At 47.4% G+C, this 21629-nt stretch overlaps 1 protein-coding gene across 1 annotated transcript in view; it reads left to right on the forward strand.

The window, feature by feature from the left end:
* Nucleotides 1-21629, forward strand: part of LOC8037879 (fatty acyl-CoA reductase 1) — a gene marked incomplete at its 5' end in the record, with an annotated part of 59529 nt that overhangs the window by 23367 nt on the left and 14533 nt on the right. Inside the window, 6 exon segments of the mRNA XM_042286566.1 lie at nucleotides 4893-4999; nucleotides 6417-6594; nucleotides 9214-9258; nucleotides 9444-9562; nucleotides 9991-10230; nucleotides 20398-20527. Coding sequence (XP_042142500.1) covers nucleotides 4893-4999; nucleotides 6417-6594; nucleotides 9214-9258; nucleotides 9444-9562; nucleotides 9991-10230; nucleotides 20398-20527 — 819 coding nt within the window.

The following is a 21629-nucleotide window of genomic DNA, read 5'->3' on the forward strand; positions in this document are numbered from 1 at the left end:
TCATTCTTAAATTTTGACAACATTTTCGAAAAAAAGAAAAAAAAGACGTACAGTCGCCGATTGATTATTCGGATTTTGCAGGGACCAAAATGTCCCAATAATAGAGCAGTCCGAAAAAATTACCGCATCTCCACGTGGCGAATGATGTTGATTGGGGCGAAGCTCTGGTGGTGCTTGTCTGCGTAGACGCTGAACCGCAGCATGCCGAGCCTTTCGTTCGTTTTCATCCCTGTCGGGAAGAGAATGTGTGGTATGGAACGTGGTTATATATGCATTTGAGCATTTGACCGCAGCGCCCTCTCGTCTATAAACGTTGAGCCAATGCATGCAAAGTTTAAAGCGATTATATATGCATTTGACCGCAGCGCCCTCTCGTGTATAGACGTTGAGCGGCTACATGCAACGTTTCACACATTACATCCCCAGCTCTTGAGTTACTACCACATCTCAGAGCCCCCTACTCGTCCCGCAGTCGTGGCCGAGTGGTTAAGGCGATGGACTAGAAATCCATTGGGGTCTCCCTGCACAGGTTAGAATCCTGTCGAATGCGCAAACTTTTTTTTCTTCTTTTTTTAAGAAGACAGATGGGATGGCTATCGATGTGAGCACGGACGCCGGACGGACAAGGCTAGACCCTAAGGAGCTTCGCCCCTAAAATCAGCAGATTGAAAAACTTGCTTTTATTACTTCCAAGTGGGCTTAAAAAAGCCGTAAATAGTGCCTTGCTTCAGGATACGCCTGCGTACCTTGTTTTAGGTTACGCCTCCGTTTGCGTTCGGCCACTTTCTGCAAGCTTGAGAATTGCTGCCTTCTTTTCTAGCGTTATGGTTGAGTACTTTCTGCGCTTCTTAACAACACCTTGCTGCAACAGAAGAATAGATCGGGCCATGACGTCCAAGCCAGCGTTGTCCAAACGAGATGAGAGGCACAAATCTACGAGCGCAAAATGGTGACTGGCGACGCAAAAATTGGGCGGAGGCGCGAAGGGATGGAATAAAACAAAGCGAAATGAAAATGATGATGATGATGATGTGCAGCTAAATGGAAAAAAAAGGGCTAGCATAGCGTCACCTAGCGGTAGGACTCAGGAGTACTCAAGTAGCGCTGCCAAACCAAGCCAAACCATTTGCAGCCAACATAGAATTCAAAAGGGCCGCTTCTCGGTAGTGTTTCCCGCTGATTGCTTGCGACGATTTTGTCCGAATAATTGAACTTTCAGACTTCAATCTGTCCGAAACATTGGTCGTGAATATGCACTATTTCTATGGGGTATGCCACGGTTCCTCCTTTAGGTCCGAAATATCGAACAAGTCCAAATTATCAGAGTCCAAAAAACAGTCGGCGACGGTAGAATTATATTCGAATAAATATGATAATACGTAAAATTCTTGGTAGGTCCAAAAAAAAAAAAGCTCGATGTACACCTAAGCACTTCTTATGAATTGCGAATGCGAAAGCAGAGAAGCCCCTCTGACGATGTGGATGCTAGAGGTGGTACCATGTTCATCGGTGGCGAGACGAGCAGAAGCCTCCGAGTGCGCGCCAACGTGTCCGTTTTAACCCGCGATGGGGCCCGTAGTGGCATGGGGTTGCGGTGGTTAGTTTTATGGGCGCGCAGACGGCACGGACACGCACGCCATCTGGCGGATGGGAGCCTCGTCGCCGCACGCCAGCCAATGTGACTTTTGGAATTAGGGAAACTAGGTGCCATTTTTGCGTTTCAAACTGATGACATCGGCTCCCTCCATGAGACAGTAAATGCTTTCGCATTAAAATTTTTCTTTTGACAATCTGATACTTTTTGTATATGTTTTGAGGCACGCAAAGTATTCATTCCGAACTGAATTATCGTTCAGTGGTTTCGCTCTTTTATAAAATCGCTTCTCTTTGTTATTCAACGGACGCAAGGTTTTATTGTACGAGAAGTTATTCTCGTCGCTAAATGCAATGACAGTAGGAGCAAACTGCTCAATAAGAGTGCTTATTTGTTTTTAAAAGGTAGCCAGTTTTCTTCCACCGACCTTAAAGGACACATGCAAAAGAAAAAAACATTTTTTTAAAAACAGCCTGGATGCGAAAAGATTGCCATAAAATAAATTTAAAACAAACAAAAAAAAAAGTTTAGAGCAAAAATATGTTAGGCGCACAGGTTTATCGCGTGCTGCTTGTGCTCTTTCAGGAGCTTCCTTTGGGCTCTAAAAGTTACTTATTAATCTTTGTTTATTTGTTGTACTTCATACAAAGATGAATAAGCAACTTTTAGACCCTATATGTAGCTCTTGAAAGAGCACAAGCACCACGTGACCGTAGCTGCCACTTTTCTGCGGGTTCCCACGGGCCCCAACTACAAATTCGTTTCACGCCAAAAAAATATCTTAAAATTTTTTTTTTCATTGAAAATTTTGTTTCTTGACATTTTTTTTTTGTCTAGGCTTTTAAAAAAAATGTTTGTTTTCTTTGCGTGTGTCTTACAACAAAAAAATGTCGGCATAGGTTTGGTAAAACAAAGTTAGGTGCTGATTTATTGCCACGTAATCAGCTTTGTTGTAGTCGTGGATTGTTTTAATCGTGGGAATTCGCCTGAGGACAGGAACAGATAACTCAATAAGCAGGGTATTGTGGTCACTTAAACCAGAAACACAGTTCACAGTTTCTGTAAGTTCTGGAGAGCCAGTGAGGACAAGATCAAAAATGCTATCACCACGAGCAGGCCGATCAACAACTTGAATGAGGTCGAAGTTCAAGCAGTTATCGAAAAATTCTTTAGCGACATTCGACCCGCTTATCGTATAATTAACCCAGTCGATGCTTGGAAAATTAAAGTTACCAAGGATTAGAAAATGTACTTTTGGGTAAAGGCCCTGAATTCGAAGCAAAACAGAGTACAGATTAGCACAATTATCAACCCTGATTTGGTGCCCAATAACATGCGCCGATTATCGTTTGCCTAAATGCCCATGTAATGTAAACAAACGTAGCCTCTAGCTCAGGGCAGTTTCCAACACAAAATGACGAAACACATTTTTTTTTATTGCGCTAGGCACTCCCCTTTCTTGTTGCTCAAGCCTATCAGATCAATAAACATCACACTGCAATTCATGAAAAAAAAAATTTCGCTGTTGTTTATTGTGGGTTTTAGCTTAGATTCCGTTAGAATGTCAGTGCTAGAGTTGTTATCACAAGTGAATGTACTTAACTTATCCCGCATAGGCGCGACATTGATATATTAGTAAATGTAACAATGTAGTTCAAACATTTTAACTGCTTCGCGTGCACAGCTGGGCAAAAGGTATCTAGGGACTTCAGTAACAGAGTCGGAAGTAACGTCATATTTACAGCATTCATTATTGATATGCCGCTTACGAAAGCAGATCTTGAATGTTCCATTCTGCGATCGAGCGAACAAAAACAGTTTTATTTGAGCGAAGCGGACAGGCTCCTATAAGTCTTCCCTTATGGCATACTCAGAATCCTTTAGTTTAAGGTAGATAGAATATGTTTGTGCCATAAAATTGGATATTTAGTGCCCAACGTCCATCAGCTGCTGTTTATTTATTTTTTTTTACCAGAATTTTTATACATTCGATTTTTTGTTTCGTGCGAGATGCATATTCTGTACCAGGCACATACTCTGCCCTTATAATAATCTCATTCGCAGCACACTTTGAAAAATTCCTACAAATAAAATCACTATTAGATATTCGGCTTTTGTTCCTTAATTCGATTCGGTATTCGATTCAATAACTACTATTCGGTATTTGCACACCCCTACTTTCCAAGCCTACGTGATCGCTCGGCGTCATTCAGGTCAACCTTAATTTCCAGCTGTCGTTCACAAAATCTGAAACTGGCTGCCTCCGATTGACTCAAAGTTTCAGTTTGCACATCAGTGATACCAAAGAACAGTAAGTTTGATCTCCGAAGCCTCTTTTCGGCCTCAGCGCACCTTGCGTTATCTTGTGATATGTGTGATGCAACGTTGAGGGAAACTTCCGGGTTGCTTGCACTCCCTTCCAAAGACATCCTCATAGAGTTCCAGTCGGCTTCTATTGCCGCTACCGTTTTTTAAGGCTCCTTATTTTCACATCCGTCGTTGATTGGGCGTCCTGAAGCCCCTTACTTTCCGGAAGCATGTGACTTTGGTCAATCTCAATTTTACCTACAATGTTCAGAATGTCGGCCACCTGGGATTCCACACTGTCTGGACCGGGGTTGGTTTCAATGACCCCAGGCATTTGCAGAGTTAGTAACGCTCGGTAAACAGCATGCACCAAGAACACTGACGGCGACGACATTCAAGAACGTCGTAGGGGGCATGTCATCGCGATCAAACAGACGTCACGACTCTGGTAGCAGCGAAAATTGGGAATGTAAAAAACCTGAACAACGAAGAGAAGGGTTTACATTGTTGCTTCTATTGCGATGCCATGCCCCGACTGGCCCCGCTGACTGGCAAGCTGAAGTAGCCGTGTGTCCAGATAGCCGTCTGCTGACGTCCCCGGTTGCCAGACGCCCATTGTTGTCCAAGTTTAGTGGCTCGGTTTTGGTACCACCGGGAAAGTCACTTGCCATGGCGATCCAAAGGCCGTTGCAGTCCACATGATCTCCGCGAAGATGAGCGGGCGAGATTGATGTGTATGCAGATGTCAGCATCATGTGAATGACAAAGAGAAGGGTCGACATCATTGTTTCCAGCGCAATGCCATGCCCCGTTTTACTGCGTGACTCGCAGTGTGACTTATAGGCCGAAAAACATGGTATCTGTAAAATTACAATTTCAGCCGAAAAATTTTATGATATGTCTACAAACTGGCTTCTCTGATCTGGCGTGGTAGCTGGCCTGTCTTCTGCTGCAGTTGGTTTCATGCACGGCCTGTGGTTCCCTCTTCCAGGCTCTGGTGCACGTGTCTACTGCCTACTGCAACTGTGATAAGCCGGAGGTGGACGAGGTCATCTACCCACCGCCTGTGGACCCGAAGAAGATCATAGACGCAGCTCAGTGAGTGCCTCTTCGCCCGAAGCCAGTGACCGAGCTTCCTAACGTGCCGCAGCGTGGAGCGTGCGGAGCGAAAACTCTCACGTCGCTCTACTTGTGTTGTCACGTGATACGAGCTGTGGAAATAGCTCTGATCTGCTCGAGTCAAATTTGGAACACAGCCAACGTAACATAGTCAAACCTTGCCGCCGCTGCTGCCAGAAAAGCGGGATCCCCTTTCCTCTACGTGGGTGAGCCGGGTCAACAGGCCAAGAAACTCTGTTTGCCGCAGGAACGATCCCTCCAGGGCGGTGTCAGGTTGTCGACCTGACAGTGGCTAAATGGGACCCCTTGAGCTCCGGGAAGTCCTCACTCTCAAATAGGGTTCCCTGTTTTGGGATGAATACGAAAAAGTCGAAAAACACCTGCTGGTAAATTTTATGCCAATTCGGATTTATTCGGAAAGCTCTGAATTTTGAGGTCCCAACAACACAATAAAAAACAAAAAAGAGTGTTTAGAGATAAGTTTCGTAAAAGCACTGGGTCTGTGGTCCTGAGGAGGTGCCTCTTAGTTTCCTTTGAAATCTCGAACTACTGACAAAAGGGGTTTGCCTTTGTGAAGGTTCCTTCAAGGCAACGGGTCATGGTTCCCAGGTTTTTTCTTTTCTTTTTGAATTTTCAAAATATAAGAACACAGTAAAATAAACTCCATATTTCAAACAATCGGGAATCTAACAAACATGAACTCCTATAAACCCCAAATTGTTTTGCAAAAAATAAACTCCGAAAAGCACCCTCAGCGTTTCACGGAAAATAAACTTTGAAAACACGAAATCCTACTCATAACGTATAGGCTTAGTCAGTGTAAAGTCGCAATGAATGTTTCAGTATTTCTACGAGGCGACACGTACATGCCGACTAACTTGGGACCGGATGACACGTGCTATGGGGTAGCTTTCCTCGAGCGATTGCTTTTTTTTCTCGAGGGGGGCCAGGGCCCTCTGGCTGCGTGCCCGGTGTCACAATTACACGTCACATAACCACGTTATGCGTGGTCACGGTGTCGGGTGGTGCGACGAGGCACTGTGCCACACAACATGACGTTACATGACACCGAGTCATGTGACACGACACAGACTGACATTGCGCCGTATAACATGTCGTGACACTGCCACACGACGTGTGACACCGCGACTCGACACCGGGATGTCACGTGGCGTGGCAGCGTGGAGTCCCACGAAACTTTGCTGCTCAGATTTACGCATATATCGCGAACGCATCCTGCATACAATATGTTTAGACAATAGCCCGAAGGCAGGCCCCAATTTTTTTTCCAAATCTTACGCTGTCATTGTGGGCTATGTGCCGTCCTCTCGGGAAAAGGCGTTGGGAGGCAGGCTGCGATTGGGCGCTCTGGTTGGAGCTAGCATCCCTCCCTTAGGTGGATGGACGACAAGATGATGGACACGATGAGCGGCTTCCTGCTGGGGCAGCGCCCCAACACCTACACGCTCACCAAGGCCCTGGCCGAATCCCTGGTGCTGGACGAGCGGGAGCGACTCCCCGTGGCCATCGTGAGGCCCTCCATCGTCACCGCCTCCTGGAGGGAGCCCTTCCCGGTGAGTCCCTTTCCTCCTCTTGCGAAGCCTCTCCCTCGATCAATCGACGAATCAATCAATAATTTGATTCAGTCTTTCGCGGCGACCCTCGTAGCCATTCATTGCCGGAATCTATTGTCTCCATCTGTGGCTGGTGGGTTGTACAATTATATTTTTTTTCCCACGTTAGATTAAACCTCGACTAATTTCCTCGTGTGTAGTCGCACATGTCGGTGCGGTGGCGGTCGGATATCGTAGCCACTGAGCTACGAGCACAGCCAATCCAGGGTGTAATTATTTTTGGAAGTGTCTACATCCACGTGGGGATGTAGCCAAGACGGGAAGAGATAAGGCTCCATGCACGCACTACCGTCACTTCCGGTGTAGATGTACCCCCCCCCCCGACTTCCGGTCTGTGTGTGCGCTACAGCTACAAGTGCAAGCGGGTAGTTTGCAGAAATCCAGACTGTGCGAGCATGCACGCAAGTCAAGGACGTACGGAGTGGTGGGCTCGCACTTGTGCCCCTTCGATGCACATAAGCTCACACTAAAACGCCTCAAACCAAGCCAACCACACACACGACGAAGCCTCACCGCTTGGCAGCGGTGCACACATGGGCAAAGGCCCTGGGTGCCGCACCCGCACCAAGCTAACCACGCTTACACACACAGAGGGCACGCACGCCGCCCACACGTGTGTGTGACTCCTGCACAACATAACTATGAAGATATATATTGTAATTTCTGAGCCTTTCTGTGAGCGTTTCGAGGTATGTGGACGAGCGAGTGCTCCGAATCTCGAAGCTGCGAAGCTCGGGGATTTTGCTTGTGTACGAATCAACAAGCTGTAGCAACCAATCAGTATGCATACATCAAGCTCGCGCCTTTACATTCGTGTTGTTGATCAGTGAGTTTTTTTTTTTTTCGTGCGTCCATAGACGAAATATAACTTTTTGCAATTACTGTTTTTCTCAATACGCCTGAGTGCGCAAGGTAAAACTCGGGGGCGCCATTGAAAAGCTCAGATTTAACACTTCTTATCTCTTATCTGTACTGAACCGCAGCACTGCACGAAATGAAGTCCCCACCCGCTTGCATTCCACTAATATTCAACATCACGTATGCGCATAAAGTTGTCCTGCCAATCATATAGGCACATTCGCACATACAAACCATTTTAAGAAAGTAAAACTTGAGCACCTGTGTGAAGATCGAATGTCGCACCGTTCGCCGGAAGTGTGCCGGACGGGCATGAACCCCGATGTGGTGCGCCAAACTAACGAAATTATTCAAAGTGCATTTGATGGTTACTAATGGCCACATTGTCTGTCGTGTGTTTGCTTTCTTCCTGACTGAGTATGCCGAGATAATTTTAGACGGACCGTTCGGGCGCAAATCTTGGCCGTCCGTAAAAGCTCGCCCAAAACGGCTTAGCCGGGAGTAGGAGACGCTTGTTAGGGCCTCTGTCGTAGCTAGCCGATCTCAGCGTTTGCGAAAGCTTAATCTTCGATCAGCATAAAATTTGAGTCGGAGATATATGATGACACGAGGAAGACATTATAGTAACTTTTGTGCGGTAGTGAGGTCGAGTTTATTACGTTTCTTTAAAAGCACATGCGTCAACGTTGGGCTCAACTTTGGTACTCCTTTGATGATGCGGCTTGCTTCTCGCTCAATAAAGTAACAAGAAGCGGACGTTTGGCAAACAAAATATCAAAATGTGTGTAAGGCTCAAGGTGACCAAATTCCAGTTGTAGTTCACCGGTACTAGACGAGATTATTGAAAGTGAGCTCAAAGATGCACTCGTGGGGTGGGGTCTTACTACGTTTGCATACGCACGTCTTAGTAAGTTTGCATACGCACGCACAATATCCGGTGTTTCGGGATCCAAGGAAAGTGCCCCGGTCTTCATTTTGTAATGCTCGAGAATGAGTGTAGTGTGCATTCGTAAGAAGTCAGATAATTGAAAATGCAAGCAGCGCGTTCGGTCGCGGCGTGATAGCAGGAGATGAAGCTGCCCAGTTGAAACCGAAACTGAGTGGGCAACTAGTTCCCAAAGTGCATTGCGTGGTATTTCGCCGCAATGGGGCACGTCGGTTTTGGAAGAAGTCAATTGAGGTGGACGTTGAAGTCGCCGGTTACGACGAGCAAAACATTGTCGCGGTGCGAAGCATGGAATCAGCAAAGCGTGAAATCGGTAGAATGTGTGTTGTGGGTTGGCCATGTCGAAGGGTTTTGGCCGCTGGGGCTGCCGAAGGCAGTTGTTCCCTCCGCGCTCGCTCCAAGGGCGGTCTACGTCCTTGGCTTGGTGGTGTTATTAGGAAGAGTCTGCGGCAGTGATGATGCCAGCGAAGGCGCAGGTTTCCTCGGTGTTGCCGAGCCGTAAAGGGAGGGTGCAAGGTTGACGTTAGTTGACGAGGGGAAAAGGGGGGCGCATAACCTTCCTTTTTTACCCAACTTCTCTCTCCTTATGCCATGAAGGGAGAGAATAAGGGTTTTTCCTTCCGCCGCGACGACAGATGGCAGCGAACGCCGACATCTCTGCAAGGTGTCGCCCATCAAGTATTTTGTTAGGATTGCGCAACCGGTGCCGTGTAATCTTGCTGATTGTAACACCAGCCCTTTGCTTGTTCTTTTAGGGTTGGGTGGACAACTACAACGGCTTTACTGGCATCATTGTTTCGGTGAGTACTGCCGCACCGCAGCTTAGGACGGCACCCATTGATGTCTAGCGTTCTGGCTCAAGGTTCTCAGACCCCTACCTTCCTGAGCCTGAGCGCGTGTTGAGCAGCTTTCATTGTGTCGTCATATTTCGGACATACGAAGTGACGTGAAGATCACCAGTAAATCTTCCTTTGCCTCCTTCCAGTGCGGCCTTGGGATCTTGCGGTCCGTGCTCGTGGACCGGGACTGCATAGCAGACGTGATTCCCGTGGACGTGGTTGCCAACATGCTCATCTCGGTCGCCTGGCACACGTCCGTCACCAGGTAGGGCTCGCCCAGGCCAGACAAAGTTTTCGCACAACTCGTACCTAGAAATTGGCTTCAATTAACAGCAGCCACCGACTTTGAATGATCAGAAAAAGCGGCTGCTCGCATCTCGCCTCTCGAAAGGATGCAGCCGTTGTGCGCATCTCGCTGTCAGATAGGATGCGGCAGTTGTGCAAGGTCAACTCTAGAGAGGATGCAGCAGTTCACGCGCGTCACCTCTAGAGGGGAGTTGCACACACGTCGCCTCTAGAGAGGATACGGCATCTCTGTGCATGTCACCCCTAGAGAGGATGCAGAAGTTTCATGCACGTCGCGTCCGAAATGGAATGCAGCAGTTCGCGCATGTCGCGTCTCGAGAGAACGCAACAGTTGTGCGAATGTAACTTCTCGAGGGGATGTGGCAGTTGCGGGTGTGTTCCTCGCAGGCCGGAGCACGTGCGTGTGTACAACTGCACGAGCGGCACTCTGCAACGCCAGACGTGGGGCGACGTGACGACGACGATGCACGAGCTCATCCTGAGCCACCCCCTGCCGCACGTAATGCGCTACCCGAGCGTGGGGCTCACGCGGAGCCGGCTCTGTCACTCCGTCAGCCTGCTCTGCCTACACTACCTGCCGGCGCTGGCGCTCGACCTCGGGCTGCAGCTCGTGGGACGCAAGCCAAGGTGGGGAGTCACTCGTTTATTTGCCGTATGTTCCGGTCCGCGCCCTGTCCGCGGGAATAAATTTTGGGTCAGAAAATAAGAGTTTTTTTCTTAGAAAATAGTTTATACTTGGTGCCTACTCTGCACGCAAAAATGCTCATACACACGCGAAAAGCACGAAAAAACAAACAATGTGAGGCTTGTTGACAGCGCAAGGCGCACTCACGACTGAAATTTGGTTAGATAAAACACTGACTTGACTACCATTTACAAAAAATGAATGCATTGTTTCTAGCATGCCCACTCTCGCTCCCTCGTCAATCGAGGTCAAGGAACGCCTTGTGTTGTTGTCAATCTTTTGTCTGTTCCTATTTTTTAGCACTTTTACTACGTAACGAACCAACTAGCCCAAATCACCGTTTTGTTGCATCTCGTACACAGCATGCCTTGACAAAGGGCTGCTTTGGTTAACTCGCAAAGAAGCTTTTATCATACATAAATCATCTTTAACATACTGTGTCATCCACAAAATTCGTCACGTCTGGTAGTGGCGGATCTAGAAGAATCAAATCCTTGTATAGTCTGCACCGCTTAAACTTTTTGCTTTTAAATATGAATTGTCTGTGGAATAGTCAGGAAAATATGTTATTTATTTATTTGCAGTAATCCCTCGTTATATCGAAGTTATACCAAAAATTCGATATAAGTGGTAATTCTATAAAAGCGATACAGCCAAAAAAACAGTGCTAGCTGCCTTGAAGGTGGGATAGGAACACAGCGCAGCACTCTGACTGTACATATATTTAATCTAACAAACCTTGGTTAGGAACATCTCGCGGCAGCTTTACCGAGTAAAAAAATGACTAAGTCGGTTTGCCGTTAATTTCACCCGGGCATCAGTTCTCTTTGAACTGCTCCAGGCGTCGCAAGAATGCTGTCACCGCCACTGCACTCCCCTTTGTTTTGAAGCAGCCGTAGGATGTTTCGCATCTCCGCAGTCGTCGGCGTTTCCCAAGGTGCCTCTCCGATGTTGCTTCGTGTCCACCCTGGCCGCATGTATGGTCTATGATTACAGCATTCGTGGCAGGTGCAACAACGGGAGCGTCCGCATCAAAAAGCTCGAACGAATCCAAGTTATCCTCGGTGGCTTTGCCAACATGTTTTCACACACTGCTGTAGAGATTGTTGCAGCTATGGATATTGTGCGCCGGCTCGGCAAGCGGGCTTGCAAGGGAAAATCCGATGTGCGCAAAGCAGTTGGCGATCTTTCATCTTCGGGTGACGGGCTCGCTTTCTCCTGCATGAGAAACTTCTCGAACCCGTCCAATGTGCCTTGCTTGTTCTACAAAATGGTGGGCAATGTCGAACAGCCGGTGCTGGAATGTCGAATTCCTTGGTGATTTCGGACTTGAGCCGGCCCCTTTCCCCAACCTCGCAGATCTAAGCGACTTTTGGTGAACACTCCTAATCTCCCATACGATGCATATGTGTGTGTAGTACGCCGCAGGCGCGCGCGTCGGGGGCTCCCAAAGGGGTGATCTCCGGGCTCCATCGCTCTTTTGACCCGATTCCAACGGGAGTCTGGCAGCGTCGGTTGCGGGCGTCGTGACTAGCGTCAGAACGTTGACGCTGCTACCTGCCCCCGTCTCCACGTCGGCGCATCGGAAGTGGCGCTCTGCCTGTTCTGCTTTCTCTGCCCTCTGTCACCCGTTTATTCTGGTTCCCCAGCTTGCTGTTTGCCCTAAAGAAAGGGGTGGGAACGCAAAGGTCTCTGTGTGCCTCCATATAGGCTCGCAAGCTTTCGGCACCTCGGCCTTCGTAATAAGTGTGGTCGGCTGCCGATAGACTTAGAATAATCCGGTTAAAAATCCCTGCATTTTGGTTGGGACCACTTTGAACTTTGATAAAAGCCATAATTCGAAAAAAGCGATTTCGTTATAACGAGGAATTAATGTATCTACACGCTCCCTCAGTGCCTTCGGGGCACTACAGTAGGGAGTGGTTGGTTTGTGCAAGGCATAACTTGGCGTTATTGGTGATGGCGACAATGTCATTGGGAAGGCCAATTCACGCATCCGACCATCAGTTCTCATACTGTGTTCCTAAAAAGGCAGGTGTCACCCAGAGTGCAATTGTGGACGTGATTGTACTCGGGTGTACAGCTGCGAAAAAAATCAAACAGCCGCTGAAATGCCACTCGCTCACACAATAGCTTCAATGATAATTGAGCTTTCTTCCATTAGGTAGCACTGGAGGGCTTCTGAGCCACATGGTCACCTGGGCTCTTTCATTATATGTTGTTCGTGGCTGTACCCTCGTGCTTGCCTTCAGCTCCCAAATTTCCTCGAACGTCCCTGAACCCTCGAGTAAAGTGTACTTACACTTTAAGCGCCATTTGAGCAGGTCTGAAACTCTCGCTTATACACAACTATAAGCCAAGCGTTCTCTAATATGCACATTGCCATTGACGAAGTGTGCAGACTTCTGTGCCGTTCCGTTGCATTTGTTGCATGAATGCCGAAACCCAAAGGAATTTTTCGGCTGCCATTCGAGGCAGATGGGGGCTCCTCGTGGTTTGAAACGTTTCAGAAAACCTACCTCAACCCGTACTTCGTTTCACCTCGCGACGGACCGCAGCAGATACGATGAGCCATCCCAACCGATTCGACGCCACGAACGCATGTCACGTGACTACGTGCCCCACGTGTGTCTGCGTCTTCTTTGCGGGTCACGCGATGCTCGGACGCCATTGGACTAGCTCCCTTGGGTCGTGGCATCCACTGCGGTCCGTTGTAAGGCAAGGCAGAGTGTTGGCGATTTTCGCAACATGTTTTCGCGGCTTCGTCTTTAGACTGCAAGGTGCCGCGTATATCTAATTCGCTCAAGGAGACTGGCGAGCGAACCTGCCACCTGAGCTTTCTGTTCTAGCTGCTAGGTGCTGTCAATTTTGCTGTAGTCAATAGTATAACTAGAGGGCTGAAGCAGAGTATTGTGTTGCTTCTGTTGTCGCTGCCAAGTCCTCAATGGTGTAGAAGAGGCCACTTGCCTGAAAATTGCACCGGAGCACTGTGGGGAAGCGTCCTCAAAGCCTGACAAATGAGCAGAAACGAGGAAGCTTACTCTCCACTCTCAATTTCCTCCTCACCGTTTTTATCGCAAGAGGAAAGAAGAAAAGAACCCCTTCTTTTTACGTCGCTGTTCAGGGTTAGAAAACATTAGTCTAGTGGTCAGTTAGTAATCATACAAAAAAATGCTGAAGCCGCACCCTCTTTCTTCCCCTCTTATTCCTCGGGCTTAAAGGGCAAGTCCGGCCAAAACTCAAAATGAAATAAATTACTAGTATCGCTGTAGTGACACAAAATTTGACCCCAGCCAAAATATTACATCCGGGGGACGCCGCATTCTCAACTAATGCCATAATAAAAATGCGACCCGCCGCCAGCCGCTGCTCCTTAGCGGACGGCCAGCGGGTTGCCGATCGCTAAAGCAACATTGGGCCGTGACGTCAGTATCATTCTTTTTTTTCCTCTAGTCCGGGCGTTGCACGTAGTGCGCTTCTTTAAGCCGCTACCGCCGCTACTTCGGCTTGTGATTGGTGTGTTTAGCCGTTGCTTTTATCTGTAGCCAGTGTAGCTTCGGTATAGCCTTTTGTTTATTTGCTTGTGAGGACTCCAAGACTCGTTTTAGCGAGCAACTCAGTGCGCTCAAGACTGCCCGGCTGTTCCTCAAAAGATGCCGAGTGCAACTTGTAGCACTGTGGGCTGCTCAAACAACCCGCTGCGCATTCCGGAGGTGCTTTTTCACAAGTTTCCAACGGACCGGAAATTGGAGAAGGTGTGGGTGAACGCTGTTCGACGAATGGACTTTGGACTTCGGCTTTTATGCGCCCGAGGAAAAAAAAGAAAGAAAAAAACAGACTTGTACAGCCCAGCACACATGTGTTCGGGCGCCGCGGCCCACGCCGGAGAGCCTCAAAGCTTCATGTTTGGGACTGACCCACAGCGCGAAAGCGAGAGGGCCCCCAGTCTGTACGTCACTGGCAGCGTGGCGTAAAGCAACACCGCTCCATCCATGACAAGTGAGGCCTAGCGATGAGTACGGAAGAGCGCACGCACGGCGACAGTCGCCGAGTACGGCACCGAACGAGTTTACTCATTTTCCAATTGCTAGATTTTTGGTATACAAGCGACAAGTACAGCATAGCGCATGCACGGCGGCGGCCGTCAAGTACGGCACCGAACGAGTTCACGGGTTTTCCAGTTGCTTTTTTGGGTATACGCACTAACTGGATAATTACCACGTATACAGAATTAAAACAAGATCAGCTTACCTCCTATCTTTAGACGGCTAGCGCAGCAGAGGTAGGTGCCACTCGGCCTGCATACTCGTTGAACAAGAACGATCCTGACGTCACGTTCACATAGCGGCTGATTTCCAGTGTTGCCGGGGCCTCGAGCAGCTAGTTTCGGTTTTGTTGGCCACGCCCCAAACAAAACTTTGAGGAGTCGATATCTTTAAAACTAAGCACAGTAACGAGAAAAAAATTGCACCTTGCAACTCAGGGACGCTGACTGCACTAAAAACAGTCATTAGCCCAAAATCGAAAGTATGAACCGGAGTTGCCCTTTAAGTACCGACGGTATTGTGGATGCTATGTGCTCGTCGGACCTATCTTTCTCCACGTGGTGACACCCGCACCCATGCCTACGCGCAGAGAACGGGGTCAGGAAGCGGGATGAAAGGAAGTGGTTGAATGGTCCGGCCTGCACATACGTAGCTCTTACCGCACCGTCAGCTTTGGGCTCAACCAACACCACCTAGACAGAAGACCTCCACACGCGTCATCATAGTCAGATCGATCGAGGCGAGAGATTGGGCACGAGTGCTGCATCAATGTTCGGCTGCGGCTCGTGGCCAATCAGCGCGTCGAAGGTCGGGCTTGGGTCCAATAGCCAACCGAGCGCGATCCGACTGTGATGACGTTTCATAGAGGAAGAGGAAACCATGTGGACGCCTTCTGTCTAGGTGGTGTTGGCTCAACAGAGTATAAACTAAAGCTGAAACTAGCCAAGCCGCAATTCTTCTCGCATGCTGGCATCTGCTTGCCCCATGGGGTGCCTCACGTAGCTCGTTCATTTCAACAGCTGTCTAGAAAGCATTTTACCGACAATAGAACATCAACGACAGCTTTTTCTCTGAACGATAACTTTTTTCTGACCGAGGTTTTCTATTCTAATATGGCGCAGTTGCTTCCTTTTACCGTTTTTTTTATTATTAGAGAACGAAACAGGGTTGTTTACTGCTTCAGCAACCTGTTTCAGCAACAAATACTAAAACGGACTAATTTTTGTAAATAACTAATTTTGACAAATTTCACCATATAAAAATTTTTAGATAAATTTATGACGCAAATGCATTACCCCATTGCAACAAGTGAATAGCGAACCACTTTCAATCGTAAAATGTCGTGCCCACTAAATATTCCCGAAACTAGTACGAAATCCACGTAATTACGTGACCGAAAAATTCAGTCGTTTAGAGTACGGCAAACGTTGAGGTCTCTGAGCTTTTGTTCAATGTTATTCTCGAAGAAAAAAATGCAAGGCGACAACCTAAAAAAAAAAAAAAATGCATGTCAGAAGAGGACATTGCGGCGGACCATCAGTCTAGTGTTTCTGGCTTAGGTTTTTACGACAATGTTCGACCCCCTTCTAGAAGAAGCAAACGCTGAAAATGGAGAGGATTCACTAAGTGTCATGACCATAAAAGCTCTGCTGTGTCTCTCCGAGACGCCTGGGTATCCTCACACACCTTAATAAGCGGAAGAACAGCCTACAATGACATGAGTAGTGATGCAAAACCATTGAAAAATTTACTATCGATGCTATGAATAGTTTTAAAAAAAATTGGGTTGTGTGTGTGTTTATACAGCCTAGAACTTGGTCTGCCTCACAGGGGCGACGAGTCTCCCAGCTGTAGATGAGAAATTTAGCCAGTGTGGTACAGCCGCTAGCCTGGGGTCTTTAACGTGCATCACGCAGTAGTGATACACGACCGCACGCCGGTACGATGCTCATCCAGATCGAAACGGGCAGGGGTGGGGCTCGAACCCAGGATCCCTGGGTTCTGCAGCGCGAGCTTTCACTCCACGTGCTCCGAGCTGGTGTGCGCTAGACCACTCGGCCACCGATCCCCCCAAGAATAGTTTTACAAAAACTACCGTTAGTGTAAGAATCTGTCGAAGTGGAATATCGATGGTAGTACTAGCAGTAGCGCAGTTGATAGTGCTATCGATAGTCGGCTTTTAGTCGACTATGGTTACTATAAAGTCAGCTTTCAGAGGACTGTCAAGTGTTAGAAATATTGAAGCATGTCCCCAAAAAGGGAACGAAGACGGATAATGTGTGGTTTTACGGAAAATATGAAATATAAAGGAAACAAAACATAAGGTTGCATTCTGATGCAATTAATTTTGAGGTAAAACAGAAGTGTCGGTTGGCTAGTTTTCTTGCGCACATATTTTGTAGATTCATGGCCCACATTTGCCCACATTTGTAAAACAATTCAGTATATTCAGTATTTCTTTGTTTGTCTTGGAGCTAGGGAAAACACTTACTGAAGACATTTAGCACCAGGGTTTTTGCAAGTTTGTTTCACGCTTGTGTTTCCTTTATTATTCAATTGCCCATATTCCTTTTTATAGCCATGACCTCTGATAGGTGAAAATTAGCACTGCTGGGGTTCATAATTTTTTTTTTCTCCTGATGACCATTTCCAGATTTATGCAACGCTTATGTAGTTTGCCTGTTAGGGAGCACACAGATATACATATTTCTGATTGAGCTCATAAAAAGCAGACACCCCAGAAAAAAAAAAAAACTTTGACAACCTTTGACATCTTTCATTCATAGTTTCTCACTAGTATACAATAGACATTTTAATAGTTTATTGTCAATAGTTTCTAAGGAAGATTTTTACCATTTTCTGATTGTTTTCCAATATGTTTTAGATTGTTCCTCAATAATTATGAGAAAGTCACTAATCGGAGTTGCATTTCTTTCGGAGCTACACCACATTTCCTCGACGCTCTTCGTTTGTCACCTAGAAAAAATCCCATCAAGAGCATTATGATGGTTAGATATTGATAGTTTATTAATATTCAACCCTACACAATTTCACGATAGTTGACTGCCGATAGTATGCTAGTATTGAGTTTCACGACAGTCAACTACTATCGGTGGTATACTATCGATCATAGTGTCGATAGTACACCATTGATAGTATGTATCGATAGTCTTACTACAGTAAAACCTCGTTGATACGTTTTTCAGGGGACCGCGGAAAAAAAGCGTATCAACCGGGAAAGCGCAGCAACCGATAACGCACTTAAAGGCACTCTATATAAGATGGAAAGCAGCTCTTATGCAATGGTTTATTTTATGCACTTACCGAACTCTTTTGGACTCAGACACGTTCACAAAAGCGCGTAATATCCACCTGCCGCTTCGAATTAATGGTATGCAGTAAAAGTCGTTTCTCCAGAAGCCGCAGTCCCCTCTCACTCTCCGCGCAGTCATGACTCATGAACGTTTACGTAGCGGCGCAAGGTGTCCGAAGCAGCGATCGCGTCCGCAAACGTGGGTGCAGCGTAATCGTTGGTTTTTTGTTCGTCTTCTTCATCACTTTCTTCGTTGTCGGCAGTAGTGAGGTCGGCCACAATGTCCGCTATGCTCGATATCCGAACGATCAGCAATCTCTTGCGCCTTCTCTCGCAGAATGCCTCCGTCGATGTTGACACAAGATGCCCGGGCTTGTTTGAACCATACCAACAGGGCCTCCTCTAACTTTGCGTGTTTTGCCCCCCGAGCCTGTTTAAAGCCTGGTTGGTAGAAAGGAGCCTTCGCTTCGATCTCCTTTCGTCCTCCTTTCGTCTCGCGACGATACTGTTTAAAGTTGACGGCGCGAGTCCAAGCTCTCTTGCGACCTCAGACCTCTTCCGGCTGGGATTTCGATCCACCGTGCGAAGTATGTCAAACTTCTCTTTAAAAGAGAGTGCTTTTCTCTTTCGGGATGTCATGGCCTTCGTCGGGTCCATATCACAAGAGCGAATGACATTTTAGCGAACGGCGACATTTGAGCGAATGGTCGTTTTAGCGAATAACGGGGGCGCGCGTTAACCCATCCGTCGCGCTGCGCTTTACGCCGCTTCGCGGCGACAGTCTGCGGCAACTCATTACAAAAATGTGAACCCATTTGGCCCACCCGAAAACGCCGCTTCGCGGCGTCCGACTATTCGCTAAAGTGTCATTCGATGAAACGTGGGCATTCGCTAAAACGTCATTCGATCAAGTGAGTGCCTCCCGCCTTCGTCAACGCGCACGCACTCAGAAACGGCACTGTTCACGCAGTCGAGCTGTCGAGCGGAACAGAAACTGGAAGTGCAGCCAGTGCAGCGTCCCGGCGTGCGTGCGGCGCGTAAACAACTCGCGCCGGAGAGAGAGGACAGATGAAAAGAAAGAGCAAGAGAGAACGAGCGTTTTCGCAGAGCTCAGCAAAGCGAGGTGTTGGCAAAGCTCAGTGAGGAGACCGGGAAAGAGGGGGAAAGGAGTAAAGCGAAGGGGGGCGCCCGCGTGCCGCGCGGCCGCGCGATCCGCGCTGCGTGGTTCGGCTGTTCGGCTCTGCTTCGCTTCGCTTCAAGCCGGCGTGGCACCTTGGCGCACGGCGCGCCGAGGCGCCGAGGCGCCGCGATTCCGGCACTTTTGGACGTAACAACCGGGAAAGCAAACGTAACAGGCAGGAAACTAATACATGTATCTCTATGGAAGTAAAACGGGACCGGCGTTTTTGAACGCAACGGACAGGAAAACGTATCAACCAAGAACGTATCAACGAGGTTCTACTGTATAGTCAACTATCGATGGCACCATCCATAGTTTTTTCAGTGTTGATAGTTGAATTTGGCTTCCACTATCAATGCTACTATCGATAGTTTTGCATCACTACATGCGAGTCGTCGTTAATTGTTGGTGACATATCTGCGCTCTTAAACATACACCGTGCCGCTAAAAACAAAACAACCCACAATGAAAAAAAAAAAAAAAAGAAGAAATTCACGCCTAGCAGTTATTGTTGCAGGCCGTATAAAAAAAGGAGCAAAATCTCCATTGACCTCTGAGCTGAGAGTGCTGTGGGAGTTTTGCGCTTTCCGAACCAATAGACCGCCTCGCTTTCATCACCTGACCCTGCTCCCTGCATGTGTCTAGGAGCGGAAGAGTAAGCATTACTCTGATGAGCACGTAGCTTCCACCATACTCGGGAGAAGAGCGTGTTGGTTTCAGTCATGGATGAAGAAAGAATAAAACAATTAAAACAGGGACGACACAACCACATCTTTCAACTAGCAACAGACGAGTGTCTGTTGCTAGTTGAAAGATGTGGTTGTGTTGTCCCTGTTTTAATTGTTTTATTCTTTCTTTATCCATGATTCCACCATACTGTCAGCTTAGGAACGAAAGGAGTTTGGTCCTTCCCGAAAAGTAACCAGTGAGCCCATCACAGAATAGCCCCAAGAGTGATCCACAAATACGGGTAAAGGGAGCTCATATCCTGCTAGTGTGACTAATCCCTGTGGTTCAGATTTGGGGGGTGATAAACTGCTGAGACGCTTAGCATGCGAGAAGGACGTAAAGAAGTGAAAAGGTAATTAAAGGGGAAACGAAAAAAAAAAAAAAATCTTCTGCCAAGAAGAATTAATTTTTGCACGTCGGACTCGAAGGAGCAGCGGGCCAAACACGTTTTTTACTTTGCATTTGTGAAAGGTAGACCCCAGTTGTTTTGAATTCCAACGGGCGGGAAGCACCTTCGAGCGCAACGTGTGTCGACTAATCGCATTCGTTTTAAGATGAGTGCGCAGTTTTACAATGGCTGACCGCAAGCAGGCAGCAACTATGCAGCACATGTGCGCATACTTTAGAGGGAGGCAGGCGCTACTTGGGGCAAAAGAGTGCCCAGGTGGTCTTGGGGCGACCATCCAAAGAAAGTTTTTGGGGAAAAGTAAAATTCCAATTCTGCGCACATGCTGGACATTTTGTGGAGGAATTTCTTTGGAGCAGAATCTCTGGGAGCCCCCATTGCTCTTTTGTTTGCTGCTCCTCGTGGCATGAGCTTGTGGTGTTTGTTTTGCTGCAGGTTAGTGTCCATGTACCACAAGGTGCGCAAGGGCATAGACGCGGTGCAGTACTTCACCACCAATGGCTGGCTATTCCGGTCAAATAACGTGGTGGCACTCGTGGATGAGCTTTCGGCTACGGACAAACAGGTGAGCTGCCCCTCCCGGTTCAGAGAAGAGGAACTCCATGTGCACTAGGTTAAGGGGCAACAATGCAACTAGAGTGTTCTTTTGTTTCTTTTTGTAACTTACAATTCAACTCAAACGAAATTCACATAGCCTGTCTGTTCTTAAGGTCTGACTATAGATTTGTAATTGGTTTTGATGTAGACAGCCTCGTTAATAGTGAAAGTTCGATTCGTCAAGATTATGGGAAGGATTAAGACAAACTGAAACACTGAAATCAGAAAATACAGTAAAACCTCGTTATAACAAAGTTGAAGGAGCGGTTGTAATTATTTCGTTATAACCATTAGTTTGTTATAGCCAATGTCCATTTCTTCCCACTATCAGCAAGCAAGGGGAATTATGACTATTTTGTTATATCCATTGGTTTGTTATATCCCACTTAGTTATAACGAGGTTTTACTGTAAGCATATTTCAAAAGACAGAAAGGTCTGTGGAATCCAGTAAGGTGTAAATAAAAGCTTTAAAGGGACACTGACAATCCCCAAAATTTGTTTTTCCCTTTTTGTCAGGCGATTCCTTATGGTGTCGGAACACTACCCAATTAATATTTTGCTACAGAGCCACATATTTTTTTAATGAAGCCAAAAAACGCAACTGCTCGAAGCCGAAACGGAAACTCCCGCACCGCACGAAGAAGTGGAGAGGATAGAGTGAGTGGCGGAAGTCACGTAACTACACCCGACCGTGCGGTTTCTTTTTTTGTTGTTTTTTCTCCGCACGTAGCAAATGAAGAAATGTGTTAGTTTGCCGTGCGATTCCTTTGTAGTTATGTTTGGTCCGCTCGCCGTTCTGTACTTCAAGATGAGTTGTTTTGTGCATTTAAGTGTTGGCAATTAGTAGGGAGTGCCCGAGTGCCGTGGTGAATTGCCGTGATCGGCTCCGAAAAGAATACTCCCAAGATGTTGCGAGAAGGGCTGCCTCACCTGTCCTGCATCTGAAAGTGGCATTGTGCGGCAGAGTGCACAAGTTTCTGAAAGATCAACGGGTTGGGATCAATGGCTGGCTGCAATTCCTCTAGAACAGTTACAGGAACCTCGGAAAGGGGACGCTACCTGATTTATA

The sequence above is a fragment of the Ixodes scapularis genome, unplaced genomic scaffold (assembly GCF_016920785.2).
Source record: "Ixodes scapularis isolate PalLabHiFi unplaced genomic scaffold, ASM1692078v2 PGA_scaffold7__128_contigs__length_106722199, whole genome shotgun sequence".
Taxonomy (NCBI): Eukaryota; Metazoa; Arthropoda; class Arachnida; order Ixodida; family Ixodidae; genus Ixodes; species Ixodes scapularis.